The 20323-nt window shown below is 55.6% G+C and overlaps 2 protein-coding genes across 3 annotated transcripts; both read right to left on the reverse strand.

Annotated features, from left to right (window-relative positions):
* Positions 1–983: 983 nt before the first annotated feature.
* Positions 984–5007, reverse strand: LOC119100913 (troponin C). 2 transcript variants are annotated; one of them, XM_037224112.1, is made up of 6 exons: positions 4801–5007; positions 4299–4326; positions 2707–2850; positions 2084–2203; positions 1549–1680; positions 984–1239 (listed from the first exon to the last, which is right to left on the reverse strand). In XM_037224112.1, the coding sequence occupies exons 1-6, from the start codon at positions 4990–4992 to the stop codon at positions 1214–1216; spliced, it is 642 nt and encodes a 213-aa protein (XP_037080007.1). In that variant the 5' UTR covers positions 4993–5007; the 3' UTR covers positions 984–1213. The 2 variants fall into 2 exon arrangements, with proteins under 2 accessions (XP_037080007.1, XP_037080008.1); XM_037224113.1 differs by having other exon boundaries at positions 984–1302.
* A 61-nt stretch (positions 5008–5068) lies between these two features.
* LOC119100580 (periodic tryptophan protein 2 homolog) lies at positions 5069–20080 on the reverse strand (the record flags this gene model as incomplete). The annotated part of the gene is given in 17 exon segments (XM_037223661.1): positions 5069–5116; positions 5188–5314; positions 5515–5697; positions 5982–6086; positions 7200–7273; positions 9085–9253; positions 10750–10975; positions 11440–11658; positions 13630–13804; positions 14321–14468; positions 14881–15061; positions 15755–15813; positions 16160–16257; positions 16585–16732; positions 18569–18717; positions 19094–19301; positions 19867–20080. Coding segments are annotated over 17 exon segments (2531 nt in total), but the record flags the coding sequence as incomplete, so codon positions are not given.
* Positions 20081–20323: the final 243 nt, after the last annotated feature.

A 20323-nucleotide genomic window follows, 5' to 3' on the forward strand; every position in this document is an offset into this window, starting at 1 on the left:
CGAAGCCAGTCGAGCATCAGTGCGTTATCATGCGCCAAGTCATATTTTGACATCTTAACTGTGGAGACAAGGGCTTACTCAGTCACCCAGAATCGCTCCTAAGTCGTGGAATTTCCCCTCCCTGTCACCTAGAAACCCTCCATAGTCGTGATGTTTGGCCTCCCTTGTGAAAGCGATGTTGATTTGCGACACATGAATAGTTCGGGGATAGTAAGCACTCTGCCTGCGTTATGTTTTCGATCAGTCAAATAAATAAATCTGTGTGCGACAAGAAAACCGCTGTAAGAATATAACACAATAACGCGCTTTCACTTTTTGCCGAAATGTATCACGCATTACGGGCGGACAAAGCTAAGTATCTCCTCCAGTCCTCCGGTACAGCTTGCCCAATCTGTTCTTCGGCAGTCCAGTCCTAGGCGCAGCTGGTCAACTAGGTCGAAGGTTGGCTGGCGTCGTAGGTTTGCCGAGCTTCGTCTTTTTATTTCTTCGAACTTGTGAAAAATAAAGCATTGCTACGCCGATGACCGAATCAGACGGGCTGAGTCAGGCTGTGTGCGGTGAAGGTAGAGTTGTGAAATACGGCCCGTTTCCTTAAAATGATAATATAAAAGATAAAATATAAAATAAAGATACACATACATATCACATCATATAAAAGCATCTTACATACATCAAGATAAAATATAAAATATGAATTCCTGCCTTATGACGTTTAAACGCGTTATGAGTTGGTCACCATTAACCACTGTGCTTTACCGATTTTCACTGCTCCGCACGATGAGTGTCCGTTCATCCATCTAACGGCGTCCTTTTCGTGGGCAGGCTCACTTTATCCTGCTGAGTTATGTGAATCTTCTTCACCCGACTATTCGCATGTTGTGCAAGCACCGCTCCATCCCTTTCAATGACATCCCAGACCGAAACAAGGGTGTGCTCTTGTACTTTTGTATTGAATAAGTCAGGCCGAATAGGAGGAATCCGAAGCCAAAATAATAGTTTATTCTCACTACTAGTACCATCGATCCAATGGAAATCTGCACCGCGATGGTGGCGGTGTGGTCCCCTGTAACATCACCGCTGAGTGCAGGTCGTGACGTCACGTGGGGGTGGGCGGCGACCGGAGCGGCCGGTGCGGCCGGACGCGGCGGCGCCGCGGTGCTGCAACGGGCGTGTGTGACGGCCGACAGCACTGCGCCGAGTGTTCGGCGCCTGCTCAGCCCGTCATCATCTCCATGAACTCTGTGGGGCCAGGCGTCCGTCAACCGCCGGCGCCTGCTCAGCCCGTCATCATCTCCATGAACTCTGTGGGGCCAGGCGTTCGTCAGGCGCCGCCTGCCACTGCGCATCGAACTTCGACGATCTCTCGTGAGTATCGACGCGTTCATGCACTGGTTGCTGTTGGAAATGCTATAAAAAAACATTGCATAATTCATATACAAATCTGAATTTGAGCAACCAGCAGTTTTTGTGCTTTGAGGCAAAGCTTGCAGCCAACACTATCAGAACCAGATGCAGAACATGGGCCATTGGGTCTGATGGTCCACGCACCGTCAAAGTCAACGGTTCCCGAGTTGTCCGTGTCGATCTCGCCGATGATATTGTCGAGGTCCTCCGGGTTCAGGGTGTCGTCCAGCTCCTTCAGAATCTCTTTCAGAGATGACGTGGGGATGTAACCGTTCCCTGCAGCAACGGCACGTGGACGGTTGGCTTATTTTAGTTGAGCTTGGTGAGAGACAGGTAAGTGTAGAATATCAGCAGGTGAACCTGATCAGGAAATTACTCCACGACAGGGATGACGGACGGGAATTGGAAAATAATGACTAAGGAGTTGAAACCGCGTGGATTGTCAAGATGAAGGCGAAACATGAACCTACATATCTGCGAGTGCTCCAACTAGTACAAACGGCGATCTTAACGCATCCTGTGTACTATGCGACTTGGACGATAATGGTGGAGACGTGTGCTGACTGCAAAGGATGCCCTGTAAGCCGGCTGTGACTGATATTGTTGGCAGATGGAGACGAAAGCGTTAAGAGGCAATCTGGGAACTAACCGAGGCGTCCCCATCCCGTTCAAAACTCACCGGCTTTGTCATAGAGACGGAACGCCTCCTTCAACTCCTTCGCCATAGCTTCAGCGTCGTCCTCAATGATGAACTTGGCCGCCAGCGTGACGAACTCGTCGAACTCCAGCATGCCGGACTCTGGGAACACCAGACGCACCTTAGACGCACTCACAACTTTGTCATATGAAACTGCGTGAGATCACCGTCTACTCAACATCATCGCCGTCTACTCACCATCATCAAGGCCTTCGTCTTTATCATCTATCGACCGTTACTGTTTTTTTCGCCTTTGATAAAAAATGTCGACGACAACATTTTTTCGTCCTTTCTATGTGTTTCGCATGAGCCTAGTATGTGTATTTCATGAAGTTGTCGGGCTTTTTTTCTGAGCACCTAACACCAACTGAGTTAACGGCTCAAATATAGCTGCACCAGTCACCCTACAATTCTGCGTGCTTCGTTCACCCAACCGCGACAGCACACAATTTTTGCTCTCATTCGAGGTAAAACAGTTACGACCCAGATCTGTATGAATCCTCATATCGGAATCAGGCTTCGGAAATATTGTGTGATATTTAGAATATCCTTCACAAAAGTCGTTACCAATAGCCCACGATGAACGGGGAAATGGAAAGGCTTACTGTCGGCGTCCACCTCTTCGATGAGTTCCTTGAGTGTCTGGGCGTTGTATGCTTGACCCATCATCCGCAGTATGGTGCCCACCATGTCGGTGTTGATGGCGCCTTTCTTCTCGTGGTCGAAACCATCGAACGCCTTCTTGAGCACTGAGAATGGGGTCCAGCGTGATGAGACGGATATATAATTGGTAGGATAGCCATGCCATTCTGAAGCATATGTGAGCATCTGGAGAAAACGTGGTTACCATATGCAGCCTCCACTTAAGTACATTCGCGGCACAACCGCTCCACGGCGCACTTTTTCTACTGGCCCACAGGGTTCACCTCTTTACGGTTGGCTTTGCACAGGCCTGTAATTGAACTTACGTCGTGCTTAATTTCGATAACGCTGGCGCCAAAACAATTTTTTCATTATCTTGCACCACTCCATCGGCCTTTTTGTATGCAGAGATCAAAATCCCACGGGCACCAGGTCCAAATTTCATGCATGGTACGGCGCGAATTTTTCCGTCTTTCGAGTTATACCGTGCGGTCTCAGTGGCACAGCCAGTGAAGTGCTGGGTCCATAATTGAAAAAGGCTGACCGCTCTAGGCCGGACCTGGCCAGTCCGGAACATTTCTACCCGTTCCTTATGAAATGTGCTGAATTGTTAGCTCACAGCCGACACATGCCGTTGTATGCATCGGCTGTGCTTCTGTACAATTTAACATGCCCCGCGTTAAGTTACGTACAAAAGATGGATATCACATTCATTACAATTTTAAATACATTCACTAGTGTACCATATGCGCCACGCTACCTTGAGTTATGGCCTACCAAAAGTTAAGTATAATCTATTTTTTTCAAACAACTGCACGTCTAGAAGATTTCCAGACGTATCTTGCAATTTCTTTAGTGGATTGCGTTCCACGCGGCGCCCATTACTCTGGTCACGATATGTGTCAGGTGGGGAAAATCGATCTCCGCTGAGTACGCATTTAAAGGCATGACTCTGGGGCGAGCCTACAGGATCACATATCTATTATGCGACACGCACACATCGCGTACATACAGCAACCGTTAAAATGGTGAATTCAACCATCACAACACTCAGCATAGCAGCAATCCGCATCAGCCGGGCAATGCATCATTTCGCAGTGGTAATCTGAAACTGGTCAGAGCAGTGCGATAAACTGGTACCCACGTCCGTTATCAACGAGGCGTCGAAAGAGCAGCGCGAGAAGCTGAAGTTCTGGTTAATCCTTAGGCAGGATAAAATGCTGTTCCATATTCACATCACGGTATTTCCGCACTTTTGGATATAAGTTATGACGCCTTGTCATGCACGCGTGTTAGAACTCAGATAAGTATAACGGAAGTGAAATGTCCGTCCGAAAGCCCATTAAGAAAGTACGATGTCATGGCTCCCCGTTGCCAATACTCCCTCTTCATTGCAATGAGCCAGACAGGCTTTAAGGTCAAACAGTTGAGATGAAAGACAGCCAGGAAGTACGAATAAAGCAACTTCAAATAGCTTCACCGCGAAGAAGATGTGGAGTGCCCCAAGTGAAGCCCCCCAAAGCGGTAGACTCAGCATGAACCCCACACCACTTACTGGCGATTTGGTCCTTGTCCAGTTCCTCCTGTAAATGGTCCGATGGCAAACGATTATCACTTGTCCATGCTCCCCGGGGGTGAAATATAAGACGGGACACTGGAAGGTGGTCTCATTCACCCCCAGAAGGATGCTAGCAACTACAAAGTGTTCCGATGGCAGGTTATGTGTTACGGGGAATAATCTCTTCATACCTTGCAAACTGCTGGGGAAATACACGTGCTATTGCTACCGTCTGGAATATGAAAGGCATATTCCACCGTTATAATTCTCTACGGGGAGTACACCACAGGGAGAACAAAAGATCATGCAGCTAAATTCTAAGGGAGAAAACTACATGGTCATAACTAGCGGCTAATTATCCCGCTTCTATCCAAGCGGACAACTCTTACCCAGGCAACAACCATACCTAACACCCCTCTCAACCGGGTGACAGTTACAGCTGATGCTGCCCGCTGCCAGCCATGTCGTACTGGGCCGCGACACGTCCGACTCCACTCACCATGGCTGATGGCTTCGGCTTCGGGAGGTGTTCACGGGAGCCCTGGTGTAGCAGCACTGCACGCCCGCCACGCACCCAGGCGCTGCCCTCGTCGCCGGCAGGGCCTAATTTTACCCGTCGTCCGCCGGCGCGCCGGCGGCGCTTCCAGCCGTTTTCTAGCCGATCAGCCTCGAACGGCAGCAGTGGGTTCATGTTGTGTTTGGCCCGACCCCGGCTGGCCAGTGGCCACTGCCCTGGCCTGGACAGCCGCTGGACACCGCCTGATGCTCTACAGCGAGCGCCGTCGGCCACGGACGGGGCGAGGCACACCAGGTCTCTGTCGGCCACGGACGGGGACGGGGCGAGGTACGCCAGGCCTCTGTCGGCCACGAACGGGGCAAGGCACACCAGGCCTCTATCGGCCACTGACGGGGGCGGGGCGAGGTACGCCAGGCCTCTGTCGGCCACGGAGGGGGCGAGGCACACCAGGTCTCCGTCGGCCACTGACGGTGACAGGGCGAGGTACGCCAGGCCTCTGTCGGCCACGGACGGGGCCAGGCACACCAGGTCTCCGTCAGCCACTGACGGGGACAGGGCGAGGTACGCCAGGCCTCTGTTGGCCACTGACGGGACGAGGCACACCAGGCCTCTATCGGCCACGGACGGGGGAGGCACACCAGGCCTCTATCGGCCACGGACGGGACGAGGCACACCAGGCCTCTATCGGCCACTGACGGGAACAGGGCGAGGTACGCCAGGCCTCTGTCGGCCACGGAGGGGGCGAGGCACACCAGGTCTCCGTCGGCCACTGACGGTGACAGGGCGAAGTACGCCAGGCCTCTGTCGGCCACAGAGGGGGCGAGGCACACCAGGTCTCCGTCGGCCACTGACGGGAACAGGGCGAGGTACGCCAGGCCTCTGTTGGCCGCGGACGGGGTGAGGCACACCAGGTCTCCGTCAGCCACTGACGGGGACAGGACGAGGTATGCCAGGCCTCTGTTGGCCACGGACGGGGCGAGGCACACCAGGTCTCTGTCAGCCACTGACGGGGACAGGACGAGGTATGCCAGGCCTCTGCTGGCCACGGACGGGGCGAGGCACACCAGGTCTCCGTCAGCCACTGACGGGGACAGAGCGAGGTACGTCAGGCCTCTGTCGGCCACGGACGGGGGAGGCACACCAGGCCTCTATCGGCCACTGACGGGGGCGGGGCGAGGTACGCCAGGCCTCTGTTGACCACGGAGGGGGCGAGGCACACCAGGTCTCCGTCGGCCACTGACGGTGACAGGGCGAGGCACACCAGGTCTCTGTCGGCCACGGACGGGGGCAGATATGCCAGGCCTGTGGAGGCGAGTATCAAGACGGCTAATGGATTTTTCGGCATTCATTCTCTTCGAGTGCCTCGTTTTCTGTCAGCCGTACCCTGAAAATGACGATTTGAGCACACATGGCACCAATCAAGCAGCGAGTCACACCACTGGGTTGTCTTACACTTGATTTAAAGTCGGAGGTTTATTCAAATTCCATCGCAAGTAGTGTTGTTGGGTGTGCCACTGAGGAGCTAACAAGCTGATTAGTAATCTCAGGACAGACTGATTAGTAATCTCACTCGGCTTATCAAATTTTCCGTTCTTCGGACGAGATGAAACGAAGCAAAGCTGGCCGTCTCTGGGGAATGTGGTATCAGTTGATATGTTTACCCACACCGTCAAATTGTGTTACCAACAATTGCGACGAAGGAACCCAGCGACCCAGTTTGGGGTCACGATGTCAAACTGCTATCCTAGTACCCTTTGTCAGCTAGCTACTATCTCGCCAGTTTCCAGTTAGTTTCCAGTCTTCCTGGGTCTGCGTTTGACCCTTAACGCCCCGATCGATCCCGCGTGACGGGTGGATGACGGCCCCTCACCAAACCATGCCTCACCGTTATGGTTCATGAACGGATGTTTGGGCTTCGAAAATGGCTCGGCAGTTATCGGCGGTCCCGAGAGTTAACAAACCTCGTTGGACCGTGCATATCTGACCGATCACTAATTCACAAGACTTAATGCTATCTGTTGCCCGTTGCCGAAAGCTCACAGTGGAGTTCGCAGTCAAATACCAGACGCGCATCTCACGCTCACAGCCGCTTCTGCCGTGTGCAGAATATCATAGGCAATTGTGAATGGACCTCCAATTGCAAGGAGCAACTGCCAATGATTCCGCCCCAGCCAACGGTCCATGCGGACGTACTCGTGGTCTTCTGTCGACCGGCTCGGTCTGAGTCCCCGCGGGATCCCGCGCCGACGCAAGCTCTGGTGCCGGCGCCGCGCGGCTGACCCCGATCAGGTGGCTCGCACCTGTCCGCCGGCCCCGCGGGAAGCGGCTGGAACCTATAAATACCGGCCGCCGAGGGCGGCGGCGGTGACGGGCGGGCGCGCCGGGCGGCCTGCCGTATACACAGGCTGCGGCGGCGGTCGGTACACAGGCGCGCGGGCCACCAGGGGGCCGGGCCCTGGCGGCGGGTGACGGCCCGGCGGCAGGACTGGACCGCGAGGCGGGGCCGCGGACATCCAGAGCGCTTTGGTGTCAGACCGGGCGGAATCTACCACAGGCGGACGGTGAGTTGCCTTTTAAATCGACTGCCTCGTCGGCTGCTTTAGCACCATGAACCAGCTCTAACTAACCTAGCCTCAGTTCAACGCGCTCGGAGGTCTTCATACGCTTTAAGGCAAACGCGATCTTACATGGACATCCGTGAATTGCATATTATCAGCCAAATGGATCATGCGAATCCACGTTCTCCGCTGAAAACCTCGCAGCACTCGAAAACAAAACCTACAAACAAATCCATCGGAAGATGCGGACGAACAGCCGCCTAGCACTGCGGGTTGTGGCCATGGATCTCTGACCAGACCAGGCGCACATACCTATGCTCAAACGTATGCACACGCCTAAGCATCGAAAAGCTTCCGCGGATGTTCCCAGGTTACCTGTTTCTACACCTGCAGTTTCGCCAGGTCGTGAATATATCGCCCCTACAGTCAGTAACGGCCAAATGCTAAAAGTCGGCTCGAGGAAGACAGGCTGCCGCACACCTGAACAGCAAAAAGCCCGGGAAGCCGCTGCTTCGATCCGTCTGTCGGCACCGAGCAGTATCAATGTGCTGTTCGCGGTATGTCGTTTCGGGCGTGCAGTGACAGGCCGGCACTCAGCAGCGAATGGCTAATGCACGGATGGCCACCACGGAGCCCTCACCATAACCGTCACAGAGACGGCCACAGCAGGGCTTATCGGCAGAGCATAGACGCATGATGGTGGGTAACGTGTCCATCCGTCGACGTGCGTGGATGGGTGGTGGCGGTGGCTGGAGTGAATTCGGTGGGTGTTCCCCATGTGCTGTAGTTCATACTGCGCTGGCTTTTGTTTATGCTCCAAATAGAATGCTCTCAAAGAAGCTGAAATGGGCGGACTTGAAAGTGTTGTCTGTCGTAAGCATTTGACCAAACTTTGGTTTATATGCCATGAAGTAGCATGGGGTACAAAGCCCCAGGCGTCGCATTCGCCTGGATGGAAATTGCGGTCAGTCAGGAGGCGAATGGCACAGAAGGCGGGACGATTATCAAAATTTAAGCAACAAATACCCCAGCAATGCACCCTGGGACTCGCCACAGGCAGCTTTGATGGTTGGCGTATTCGAGTCTTTGCATACCCACTGTCGCTGCATTTCACACCTCCATGCGGCACCACGAGCCAGCTGGCCGGTTATCCTCGCATTACCCTGGAGCATTTGCGCGTTAACACCACGGTACCAGTGTTCCGCTTTCTTGCATATCGACTCCCATTCTTCGCGCACGATCCAGCTGATAGATGAGTCGTCCGCTTTGTGTGGTCGGTCGGAGCGTTCCAGCGTTCGCAGCAGATATACCTAAACTGGACGCTCTCGGCCCACTATCGCAGCTTGTCCAATGGTCACCACACGCGCTCTGTGGTGGCCATCCCCAAGGCCGCAAAAACACAGGCCCCGTAACTGTTCTGAGTGGTAGCGGTGGGACAGTGGGTAACTCTTGCTCTCTGCATGACCATTATTCCACGGAGAAGCCGCCTCAGTCATGATGTTTGCGATGATCATTGTTTCCAAGCGCTGGTAGGAGAAAATTCTGGCTTGCCTTCATTAAAATTAAGAGAATGAAATTCTCAATTATTACCTGAGCGCTAACCGTTGGATTTAGATGAGCAGCAGGTGAATACGGATCATATCTAACCACCACCGCAAATTAACGAACACAAGAGCGGCAGCATAGCGAGGTATCATGTATTTCTCACAGCCACCATGGCCACCTCCTCATCGTCGGACACGTGGTCGGACTCGGGCCCGGACTCGGCCGAGTCCTGGGCGTGACCCTCCCCGGCGGGCCGCTTCAGGGGCGGCGCCGCCGACCGCAGCTGACCCAGCGTGCTCAGGTACCGCAGCAGATACTTGTTGTGATCACAGCTGAAAACGGCGGCGCCGATCAGCAGCCAGGCAAGCAGGACAGCTGCGATACCACAGCCCGGCGCTTAACGGCTATGTGTCACGTGTGAAGATATCGAAACAAAACCAGATATGATGGAACAAACTCACTTAATTATTGAACGCAAGCTTACCAAATTATTGGCATAATTTCAAGCACTTTCATGCTTCTCTAGGTAACACAATATCTCTGTTTAATAAACATGCTCCTCGATGCCTCTTTTAGATAACAGTAGCATAAACCCTATTCCTCGTAGAAAAAAGGAAGCACGAGAATGGCTAGATGCGTAATATTTCTGCAGCATGCCTTTATAGAAACGAATAACAGTAGTGTTCAGTAACAATAACAGAACAGTGTCAACCGTGTTAACGACACTTCTGCACCGAAGTGTGTGTGCACCGAAGTGTGAGTAACGGTGTCAGTAACAGAAAAAACACTACTGTCATTCATCTCGATAAATGGATGCTGCCGAACTATCGTGCATCTATCCCTCCAATCGCCTGGTCTTCGTAAGAATACGGCTATTGCTACTATCTTATCTATATGCCTAATGTTACTCGCAAAAGCACTAAACAACCTACGTAACTAATTTCGATACGTCATTGTTTGATTGCATCATCGTACCTTGCACACAATTGAGAACCAATTGACGGCCGATATGTCTGAACATCGTGTTTACAAACGCCAGATATGAACGACTTGACCATTACATTTTTTTTATGCTGGGCTTGCTCGCCGCATGGCTCATGAAACGGCAGGGTTTAAATGACGTTATTATGACGTCATGAACGTCAAAGTGGCCTAACAATACTTTCTGGCTGTGAACTGCACCGCAAGGTGGTCAAGATGGCTATTTCAGTTCAAACCCCCACACAAATGTGGAACACTTCCATTAACCAGCGCAGCGTCAGAAGTTCAACAGGCCTGTTCTCAACACTCAAACCATTGCACGAAGGCTGGAGGAAGACACAGGACTTCTATCCAGATGCACCTTGTCTTTCATGTGAAACCGTATTATGGAGGTTGACCAAGGTTAACTAGATCATAAGAGGTCCCTATTACAAGAGTTATGACCAATGTCATATAGTACTAAGCCTCAACAAGAAATCGGTGAAAAAGTCATGAATGCTTGAGTGCATAAATGTCTTTTAATACTGTTGGGTAACCAATGGTAGAAATCACTTAAGAATGTTTCTGCTTGGCACAAAAAGCGTATACCAGAAACTCCCTTACAATATCATCGAATAGGTTGCTAATTTGCCATCACTGGGACAAAAATAATGATATTTGCCTGATTGCAATCAACGATCACAGCGCCAAAGGCGCTACGATGCACTACAAAATGTAAAATTACTTCCATGTTGCCAAGGCACGCCTACATTATTCTCCAATTGCTTCCAGCAAGGAAGTGAGAAAACAGCGCGACCAAAGCACGAGGCTGGCTGGCCCGCGCGGAGCCCCACCGCGAGACACTCACATTTGGCCCAGCGACTTCTGTTTGGCGGTGAGCGCCTTCTGCAGCTGCCGGAGCAGCGGCGTCACACTGAGTACGTGGCTGCGCAGCCAGCCGGCGTGCTGCTGCGTCAGACTGTGCGCCCACAGCGTGTAGAACTCCAGGTGGCGGGTGGTCTCCAGCTCGGCGGCCACGAACGCCAGCAGCCGCTCCACGTACCGGTGCGGCAGGCCCGTCACCACGGCCTCGACTGACGGGCAGACCGGCGGGGCGGGTGTCAGGCGGAGTGGTCAGAGACGAAATGTGTGTGTGTGGGGGGGGGGGGGGGGGGGGGGGCTGTCAGTGGAGCGGACGCTCGCCAGGACTCATTATAGATACCAATTAAAATCATAACACGGAAGGGGCACACGGCGCACGTTCGGGACGTTGCGTAAGATGCAGATTCGGACGAAGTTCCTCGGGGAACTGATCAGGCCAGACGAGTACACAACTGTTAACACCTGTTTGAACGATACACACCTGACTGAACGATGAGATAGGAACACTACACAATAACTTGGCATGGCTGTAAACACACTACGTCTGCAAAAAATCTTTGAAATCACCCAAAATTGCATTTGAAACCATGTTATCCTACAGGGAAGATCCAGATGGGGCCGTGCGCCGCCGCAGGCCAGCCCGGGAGCGAGTCGAGTCGACCGGCGCGCCACCTACCGCTGCTGTGCGGCACGCTCTCCAGCACGCGGCGTGTGACGGGCAGTACGTTCAGGTGGAGCGCCATGAGCAGGGCGCGCGCAGGGTCGCCGGCCTTCAGCTTGGCCAACACCGAGCTTTCGGTGATGTTCTCCTCCAGCTGGAACGGCTCGAACACCAGGCTGGGGTCCAGCGAGTAGATGAGCAGACCTTCGGTGGTGACGGCGCCCCACGCCTCACCTGACGACGGCGCCGAGAGACGGTCAGAAGAGAGCAGGCGCGCGCACGCGGGCCCGGGCACGGCCAGCGAGACTGACGCGCGCACGACCGGCAAGCGAAGTGCAGATTCGCGCAGTACGGCAAATAGCTACACTAGACCGGTGTGGCCAAACGTGGTGTGGCCGCGTCACATTCCTCCGCAAGAGTGGAATATGTTGTTTAAGAATCAACGGCAAAACACTACAATTCCTTCGGCGTACACACTAAAAGTGTCCCTCACAAAGCCTGTCTGCCCTTATAGACCCCTGCTCTCCACATCGGTTGATGATTCCACCAACAACAAATCGCAGTCATGGTTCATATCAACAGCTACACACAGAAACTGGGACGAGACAGTGGCTCAGGTCGAACCCTGACAGTTTCTTTGGAGGGAGTGCTTCCTCTGCGACCGGCTGGGATTTGGGGTTGACCGGAACGCGCGAGTTCACAGACGGGTGGCAATGCTCGGCTCAGTTTTCCGCCCGTCACAGAGCCCAACGAGGGGACGGTCCACGAGTGGAGCCGCCAGGGCTAACAGCACGCCGCACGCGGACCAGTGTGCCAAAGGAGCTGCTGCGGGACCCGCCCGGCACACATGCGCGGGCGCCAGTGCCCTGGCTCGCAGGGGCTAACCAGGCACCGTGATGACAAGCCAAGGCATGTCGGCCAGACCGCGATCGGAGGCAAAAACTACCGCCGGCAGCTCCCCTCAACGCCCGTCACGTGGTCCGCTTGGCTCCAGGCCAGTGCCGCGGGGATGCGCCACCTGATCACCTGATTTCCTCGTGCGCAGGCAACACGAGGCATGCGCAGGCTCACCAACTTGAGCCACATACATACTGGCCACATACTGGTAGAGAGCCACATACTGGTAGAGTGCCCCGACTGATCCGCGGGACACCTCACTTAATAGCCAGGATCCCTCGTCGCCACCTGCGTCTAAAACGGGGCCCGGCAAGACGGGCAAAACTGTAAAACTGGGGGCCCAGGGATTGCTGATCCCGGTCTGACCTAAGTCTGCTAGAGCCCGCGTGGAAGAAACATGTCATCTGGCTCCTCCACTTGGCCGCAAGGGACGCTCTACAAGACTTCCCAACCGCCCTCAGGATCAATGAAGCACTCAACCCCCCCCCCCCTTCGCTCGCCGCCATGGCAAGGTGTTGCCTCAAAGGGCCCATGAACATCTCTCTGTGTGCTCCCGCAGCCAAGAGCACGTTTGTTGGGCGTGCCCAGGTGTCGCAGAGTCGGCACCGCGACGGGCGCTGGAGTGCTCCAGCTCCAGCTTCTGTGACGTCGACTGACGAGCACCCAGGGAGCTTCTGCGTTCAGGGTAGCGGTGTCCGGGCACACCGCGCCCTCTGTGGCACGCCGCACCCTCTGTGGCGCGCCGCGCCCTCTGGAGCACGCCGCACCTTCTGGGGCACACCGCGCCCTCTGGGGCACACCGCGCCCTCTGGGGCACACCGCGCCCTCTGGGGCACACCGCGCCCTCTGGGGCACACCGCGCCCTCTGGGGCACACCGCGCCCTCTTGGGCACGCCGCGCCCTCTGGGGCTCACCGCGCCCTCTGGGGCACACCGCGCCCTCCAGGGCACGCCGCGCCCTCTTGGGCACGCCGCGTCCTCTGGGACACCCCGCGCCCTCTGGGACACCCGCGCCCTCTGGCACGACAACGCGACCCCATGCTATGTCCGTTCGCGCGGCCATGATGGGAATACGCGTTGCTGTCTCTCTTGCAGTGAGGTTCAAGACATGTTCAGTCCCCGGCATCTGGGACCCGCTATCGATGTCGGGCCTGTTCAATGCTATACAAATGCGCTTTTGCCTCGTCATTCAATGACTTCTCACTTCTCCACCAATTTCACATTGCATACGAACAAACATCACTTGTACTGTAACAGCCACTGCGTGGATGATCTCAACGAACGACTGCGACTGTGCTGACCGACTGACCGGTGGGTGAGAAGCGGACGGCCAGGACGCGTATCTCCGGCCGCAGGGCGCGCGCCGCCATGTCGCCCCGCTTGGCGCCCGGCATCCGCACGTGGATATCGTCGGCGTCCTCCCCCCGGCTCTCCACCAGCGACAGGTTACCGAACTCGGTCATCTTGCGCTTGTGGATGAAGTCCTGCCAGCGGCGACGGAGTCAGGTGAGGCCACGAGAACGAGAGGGGCATTCACGCCGCAACACCCTGCACGGACGCCATAACCTACGACCGGCAGGTCAGCGGGCACAGCAGAAACAGGCGACGCTAACACGACATGGCGTCCGTGAGCCCCGATCCCGTCTGACAGCCTGTGAGTCCCGATCCCGTCTGACAGCCCGTGAGTCCCGATCCCGTCTGACAGCCAGTGAGTCCCGATCCCGTCTGACAGCCCGTGAGTCCCGATCCCGTCTGACAGCCCGTGAGTCCCGATCTCGCTGACAGCCAGTGAGTCCCCGATCCCGTCTGACAGCCAGTGAGTCCCGATACCGTCTGACAGCCAGTGAGTCCCGATCCCGTCTGACAGCCAGTGAGTCCCGATCCCGTCTGACAGCCAGTGAGTCCCCGATCCCGTCTGACAGCCCGTGAGTCCCCGATCCCGTCTGACAGTCAGTGAGCCCCAATTCCCTCTCAGCTGGTGTTTCGCAGCCGAAACTCACGTCGACGGCGTCGAACGAGCGATTCTGCGTGATCTCGAACTTCGCGAGCAGCAGACGCTCGGCCACGTGGTAGAGGCAAACGTTCTTGGAGTGGCCGGCGGCCAGCACGCACTTGCCGTCGGCCGTGTAGCAGAGCGTGTTGAAGGCCCTGGACGGCGGGCGGCGGGGTCAGCACGCCGCGCCGGGCGACACGACACACGCCACGGGACCGGGTCAAACCGAGACGAGCCACCGCCGGCCACTCCCCACGTGGGTACACCTAACGGACGGCTCGACGTCGACAGCTCACGGCCGCTCCCCGGTCCAATCAGTCTTCAACATGCAAGCTCCAACTGTCTCTGAGAACAGTCCATTGAGTGAGCTTCTGACATAAGCCACCGTCGCCGCTATAGATGAAATCGCCGTCTCTTGTGACCGGACTACGGCGTGCTTTAGTTGGCGAGCGCAGCTGACCACTTCTGTCGTGCGCGCGGGCCCCACGTCCTATGTTGAGCTCAGGACCGCATGGCAGCCTGGCTGGGGCGACAGAGCCGTCCCCAGCGACGCCCCACGTGACGTACTTGCCCTGGAGGCTCTTCTTGGCGGTGATATGGTCGGCGTCGGCGCGGCCGCTGCCCAGGTCGGCCCGGCCCTCGATGGCGCCCGTCTGCGCCGCCCAGGCCGGGTCGAACATCTGGATCTGGCCGCTGAGCGTGGCCACGGCCAGCTCGCCGCCGTCCGGCCGGTATGCCACCGCCAGACCTGCAGCACGCCGGCCCCGGTCAGCGCCGCTCACGCGGCCCGCGTCGGCCGCGCCGCCCCTGTCAGGTAGCGGTGACCAATGCGGGACAAACGAGGGCACTTAATACCGCAGCTTTTGCAGGGTTGCTCGATGCAGAAGTCTAATCAAAATCGTTTACACAGCTCGCATTTTTTTTCTTGTAGGATTGGCCATGACAACGACCGAGGGCTCATCAGTATCGACTTGACTCTACAGGCGACGCGAGAACCAGACATATTTTCGCTGATGTACTTATTTCCTCATGAGCAGCCTGTGCAAACCACGGAAATTTACCACGGGACCTGATACCCATGGGTACGGACCCCATACGTAGACGGATCATGCATCCGGCACACGGCGAGGGGCTGACGCGTTTCCTCACGTCGTCACACAACACAGCGCGTGCTGCCTCAGAACCCGATCAACCCACCTGAGTCACACCAAACATCTGGTGATCACCTCGTGGACAATACCATCCAACTCAGGCACCTCGCGCACACATCGCAGTTTTTCTACGCTCGTCGGCAAAAAAAAAAACAGCACAAAAAGCGAGCAGAAGACCGAGCACGCCACAGCTTCACGGGACAAACAGGCGAGTTCAGTCGGCCCTGCTGTCCAGCAAGGTCGGCGCGGACGCCCGGGTGCGCCGCGGTCGGCGCGGAGGCGGGACGTACCGTCTGAGAGGAGGTCGATGGTCTCGCGCTGCCCCTTGGACTGGATGGTGTCCCAGAGCCTGCAACAGGCCGTCCCGCCCCGGGTCAGCAGGCCCGGCCCGGCAGAACGCCGCCCGACCGCTGTGCACAAACACCACCCACACCCGCGTTCACAGTCCAAAACAAAATGCGCGGTGATGAGGAGGGTGTTACTAGTGACAAAACGGAACGTGGCGTTCGGATAATTCAAAGTGGACAGAGCGTAAGAATTCAAACTCCCACTGATGTACGAGACCAAGGAACCTATCGCCAGCACAAATCGATTTAGACTGTTTCCAGTTGTGAGCAGCAGCCCCCGCCGGACGTCTAGGCCGGATGCCTCGTGTGACACCGGTGCCGCAGCAGGCGGGCCGGCGGCACGCGCACCTGAGCGTCTTGTCCCAGCTGACGGACGCCAGCGTGGTGGAGGTCGGGTCGGGGCTGAACGCCAGCCCGCTCACCGGGCCCTGGTGGCCGCTCAGTACCTGCAGCAGGGATTAGGTCAGGTAGGTCAGGTCAGGTCAGGTCAGGCTCAAGTCAGGCCAGGGCAGGCCGCACAGCTCATACAACACCCACGGCCCGGCAACGAGACCGCCCTCCAGCGGAACACGACCGGAAAACTGCACAGCACCGCATCAGTAACTGACTTCGATTCGCTTTGGTCACGAGGTGTCCTTTGTCTTGGCGGTAACGTAAGCATCATCAATGCGCATCAATTCCGCGAAAGTATTCACAATCGTGACCACAGCCCCCGGACCTACACGAGCGTGGAGGGGAGACCAGACCACGCTGTCCACCAGTTAGCGGCCCACCTCGAGCAGTTTGCCGAGCTGGAGCGACCACAGGTAGATCTCGAACGAGTCCTGAGCTCCGGCGGCCACTAGTTCGCCGCTGCTGTCCACCGCCAGACAGCTGAACTGGGCCGGACGCGGCGACGTCAGCGTGCGGAAGTTACGGTACCTGCCGACACCGGCGCGAGCTTCAGGGCGTGCAGGAGAGAGACGAGTACAGGGATCGTCACGCCTGAACGTAGGGTTGCGATGGCTCTGCCTGGAGACTTCAAGAGTCCGGGCGTTACAGCGCCCAGTTGTAACAGTCGTGTCGACCAGATTTCTTGCACATCGACGAAACAGCTTGCTTGCTGGCGATCGGGATTTTTGCTACCTGCCTGTTTTTACCGATATAATCGATGTTATCAATGCATATCATGCTAACAAATCGATCGAAGATAATCGATATAATCGATGGATTGATGTAACGTCGGCGATGCCAAACCTGATTGTGTCTGATGGTGAGGTGTCAGGACAATCAAGGGTGAAGCTGAGCCATACATGTCTAAAGTGTCTCTTACGCAGGATTGATGGCACCTACGTTTGAAAGAATGTGCTTATTACAATACAAAACATCAGCATCACTTCGACCAACACTACGCGACCAATTACAGTGATCTTCTTGGGTCAAGGTCATACTAATCAGATAAAAGTAAAACGGTTAAGCACTGTTACGCACAGTGACTGTTACAGGGGCGCTTTTTCAGTGATTCCTCACTTTTAACTAGCTTTGATTATGCATGCAAGAAACACTGATCTTCGAAAGGTCATGTAAGATTATGACCTTGAACTATCAATGTCTGCATGTAACACCTGGGCTGCTCTGACATCGCTTGATAACTAGTATCGCAATTGCCATATCAGTCTAGCAAAGCTTGGGTCCATTTTCAGCCTCCCTTCTCCTTGCGTAGCAGATACTACTAAGCGGTATTGCATCTGCATCATGACTATCATTGCAATACATTGTCACTTTGTGACATTCTTGACCTGAATAGGTGGCTTCGCATGGTTTCAAATAAATGCCATTTGCAAAAGTCCGCCATATTGCGCCGAATGTCGTTATCGTGTCGTAAGATGAGTGTTTATCATAGGACAGATACATGAAACGTTTGACATCTTAGCAAAGTCAACCTTAACCTATCACAGTTCAACTGCATGCAGTCAAAATTAGTCCTTATTGAAATCTTGTCAAACAATTCGGACAACGATTATTTGATAACCGTAAAAATGTTGGCATTGTATAACGGTGAAAACATGCATGACCCTCACGACCTTGCTTCACCTCAGAGGTCACAAATTGACCCAAAGAAGAACCATAAGTATGTTTGGACGGCTCACGCCATTATCAATGTATCGATCGTCTCCTCGCCACACCACCTTGTTCAGTATAGCAGGTACCGATAGTGAGCCCATCTATAATGCACTCCGATGGACATTGCAGTGATGTCCCCGTGACCAGGCAAGTCACCCTGGTGGCCCAAACTCAGAAACCCCGACGTTTCCGGAAACGGAAGACGGCAAACAGCCTGCTGATGGCCAAATTATTGCTGCTCACTTTTGGGCTTAGTCATTATATGGGCGAGAATATTCCGTCTGATTTCCAGCATGACCTGTTCTGGTCATCATTGCATTCTGAAAGGCTATCAATTGGCCTGAACCAAAACACGGATATCTTCAGATAGATCAGGCGACGAGCACCAAGCTCATTTCAACCTCAGGTTTTATCTGTCTTGGCTACAAAGTTAGGGTGTGTGTGTGGGAGGGGGAGGGCTATTAGAGCCCACATCGGCGAAGGCGTAGAAAACTTATCCATTGGGCGACGGCCACACCTCCGCCTTCCATACTGTTTGTATTGGAGGGATGTGGAGGGCGCAGGCTGCGGTAACGTTTTCAGTAACAACATTCCGTGCCCGTTCCCACCACTCCCAGCTCGCCGCCAGCTGGCAGGCGGTCGTGGGCCGCCCACCTGGTGAGGTCGAACGCGCGCACCGTGCCGTCCAGCGACGCCGAGAGGACGGCCTTGCCCGACTGCGTGAGCGCCACGCCCGACACGGCGGCCGTGTGCTCCACGAACGTGACGAAGCAGAAGCCAGACAGAGTGTTCCACACCTTGACCTAGGTGGAGGGACGGGAGTGGTCACACGCGCCGAGTGATAAAGTGTTACAAGTTATTTCGCATGTGGTACACACTAGCTGGCAGCGAGGCGGAAGCTGCTGCTGATAGAAATCGCAATACCGCTGATGCAAACGGCTCATTCGGGTTAGCTCTAGTAACTGTGAATCGCGCAGTTAGGGCAAAATAGCCCATATCGCTCTCAACTCAGAAAATAAACTGCACATGAATAATGTCACATAATGATGGCCTTAATCGCACGGTCCAGCACAGCCACAAGGCACCATCATGTCAGGCAGCACTGATCGCTACCCCACAGACGGCGCCGGACTCCCTCGAGCCCCGGCCAGCCCGGCTCGCCGCTCCCTAGGGCGTCACCTTTCCATCCTCGCCGCCAGTGACGAGCAGCTCCCCGCCCGGCGAGTACGCCAGCGAGGTCATGTTGTTGCTGTGGCCCTGCTGCTTCAGGACGTACGTCTCGGACTGCCACTCCCAGACGAGCAGCTGGCCAAGGCCGGAGCAGGCCAGGCCCACCCAGTCGCCGGCCGGGCTGAGCGTCACTGACGAGACCACCTGGTCCGACACGCTGACGGGACAGGGAACGAGGTCAAGGTCACCTGATGCGACCAGGAGTGAGCATCCCTCACGAGACCACCTGGTCCGACACGCTGACGGGCACAGGAAGTCACGAGCGACCAGGAGACGATCACGTGAGACCACCTGGTCCACACTGACAGGACAGACCGAGGTCAGGACACCTGTGCGACGTAGTGAGCGTCACGACGACCACCTGGTCCGACACGCGCGTGACAGGGACGAGGTCAGGGTCACCTGACGGACAGGAGACACACGTGAGACACCTGTCACAAGCGAGGGGCAGACGAGCGTCCTGACGCGACAAGGCGGACCGAGACCACCTGGTCCGACACGCTGACAGGACAGGACACGAGGTCAGGGTCACCTGATGCGACCAGGAGACAGCGTCACTGGCGAGACCACCTGGTCCGACATGCTGACGGGGCAGGGCACGAGGGTCACCTGATCCGACCAGGAGTGACTGACGATGATGGCAATACATTCGCAGTACGTACGTACATTCGTAGTACAGTACGTACATTCTCGTGTCCAGCTACACAAGCGAGCGCACCCACCTCAGGGAGTGTATGAGCGTGACGTCTGGCATCTCATGGATGAGGAAAGAGCCATTGGTGTAGCCGGTGACGAGCACGTGGAGGCCCGGGTGGAAGTCGGCCGTCGCCAGCTCCACCCGTCCGCCGCCCTCCCGCACCACGTCCACCAGGTACTGCTTGGCGCGCTGCTTGTACTTGGCCCGAGGTAGCTTGTCCTCTTCGTCATCGGACCCTTCTTGGGGTGACGCGAGAGGGGTGGCGAAGCGTCAGCAGAACTCTCCGACTTCTTTCCCTGGCTGCCCTTTTGACCGATTCGTTTGGGAGGGGATGGATGGAATGTGGTGGCTGGTAGGATAGGGCAGCAAGACATTAACAGATCCCCCAGACATGTGAGCTGGCTTGGGATGGGACGATGAGACGACGAGGGATAAGAGATCCCCTACCCTCCCTTCTTCCCCATGGTACATCGCAGTAAGCC

Source organism: Pollicipes pollicipes, unplaced genomic scaffold (assembly GCF_011947565.3).
Source record: "Pollicipes pollicipes isolate AB1234 unplaced genomic scaffold, Ppol_2.1 Scaffold_4881;HRSCAF=5763_pilon_pilon_pilon, whole genome shotgun sequence".
Classification (NCBI taxonomy): domain Eukaryota; kingdom Metazoa; phylum Arthropoda; class Thecostraca; order Pollicipedomorpha; family Pollicipedidae; genus Pollicipes; species Pollicipes pollicipes.

Excerpts from the sequence above, each read along its gene's own strand:
- LOC119100913 (XM_037224112.1), bottom strand. The coding sequence starts at position 4,992 with ATGAACCCACTGCTGCCGTTCGAGGCTGATCGGCTAGAAAACGGCTGG. Across the intron at positions 4,327-4,800 it reads AGCCGAAGCCATCAGCCATG|GAGGAACTGGACAAGGACCA; the intron begins GTGAGTGGAGTC and ends GACCATTTACAG. Across the intron at positions 2,204-2,706 it reads CGAAGAGGTGGACGCCGACA|AGTCCGGCATGCTGGAGTTC; the intron begins GTAAGCCTTTCC and ends TGGTGTTCCCAG.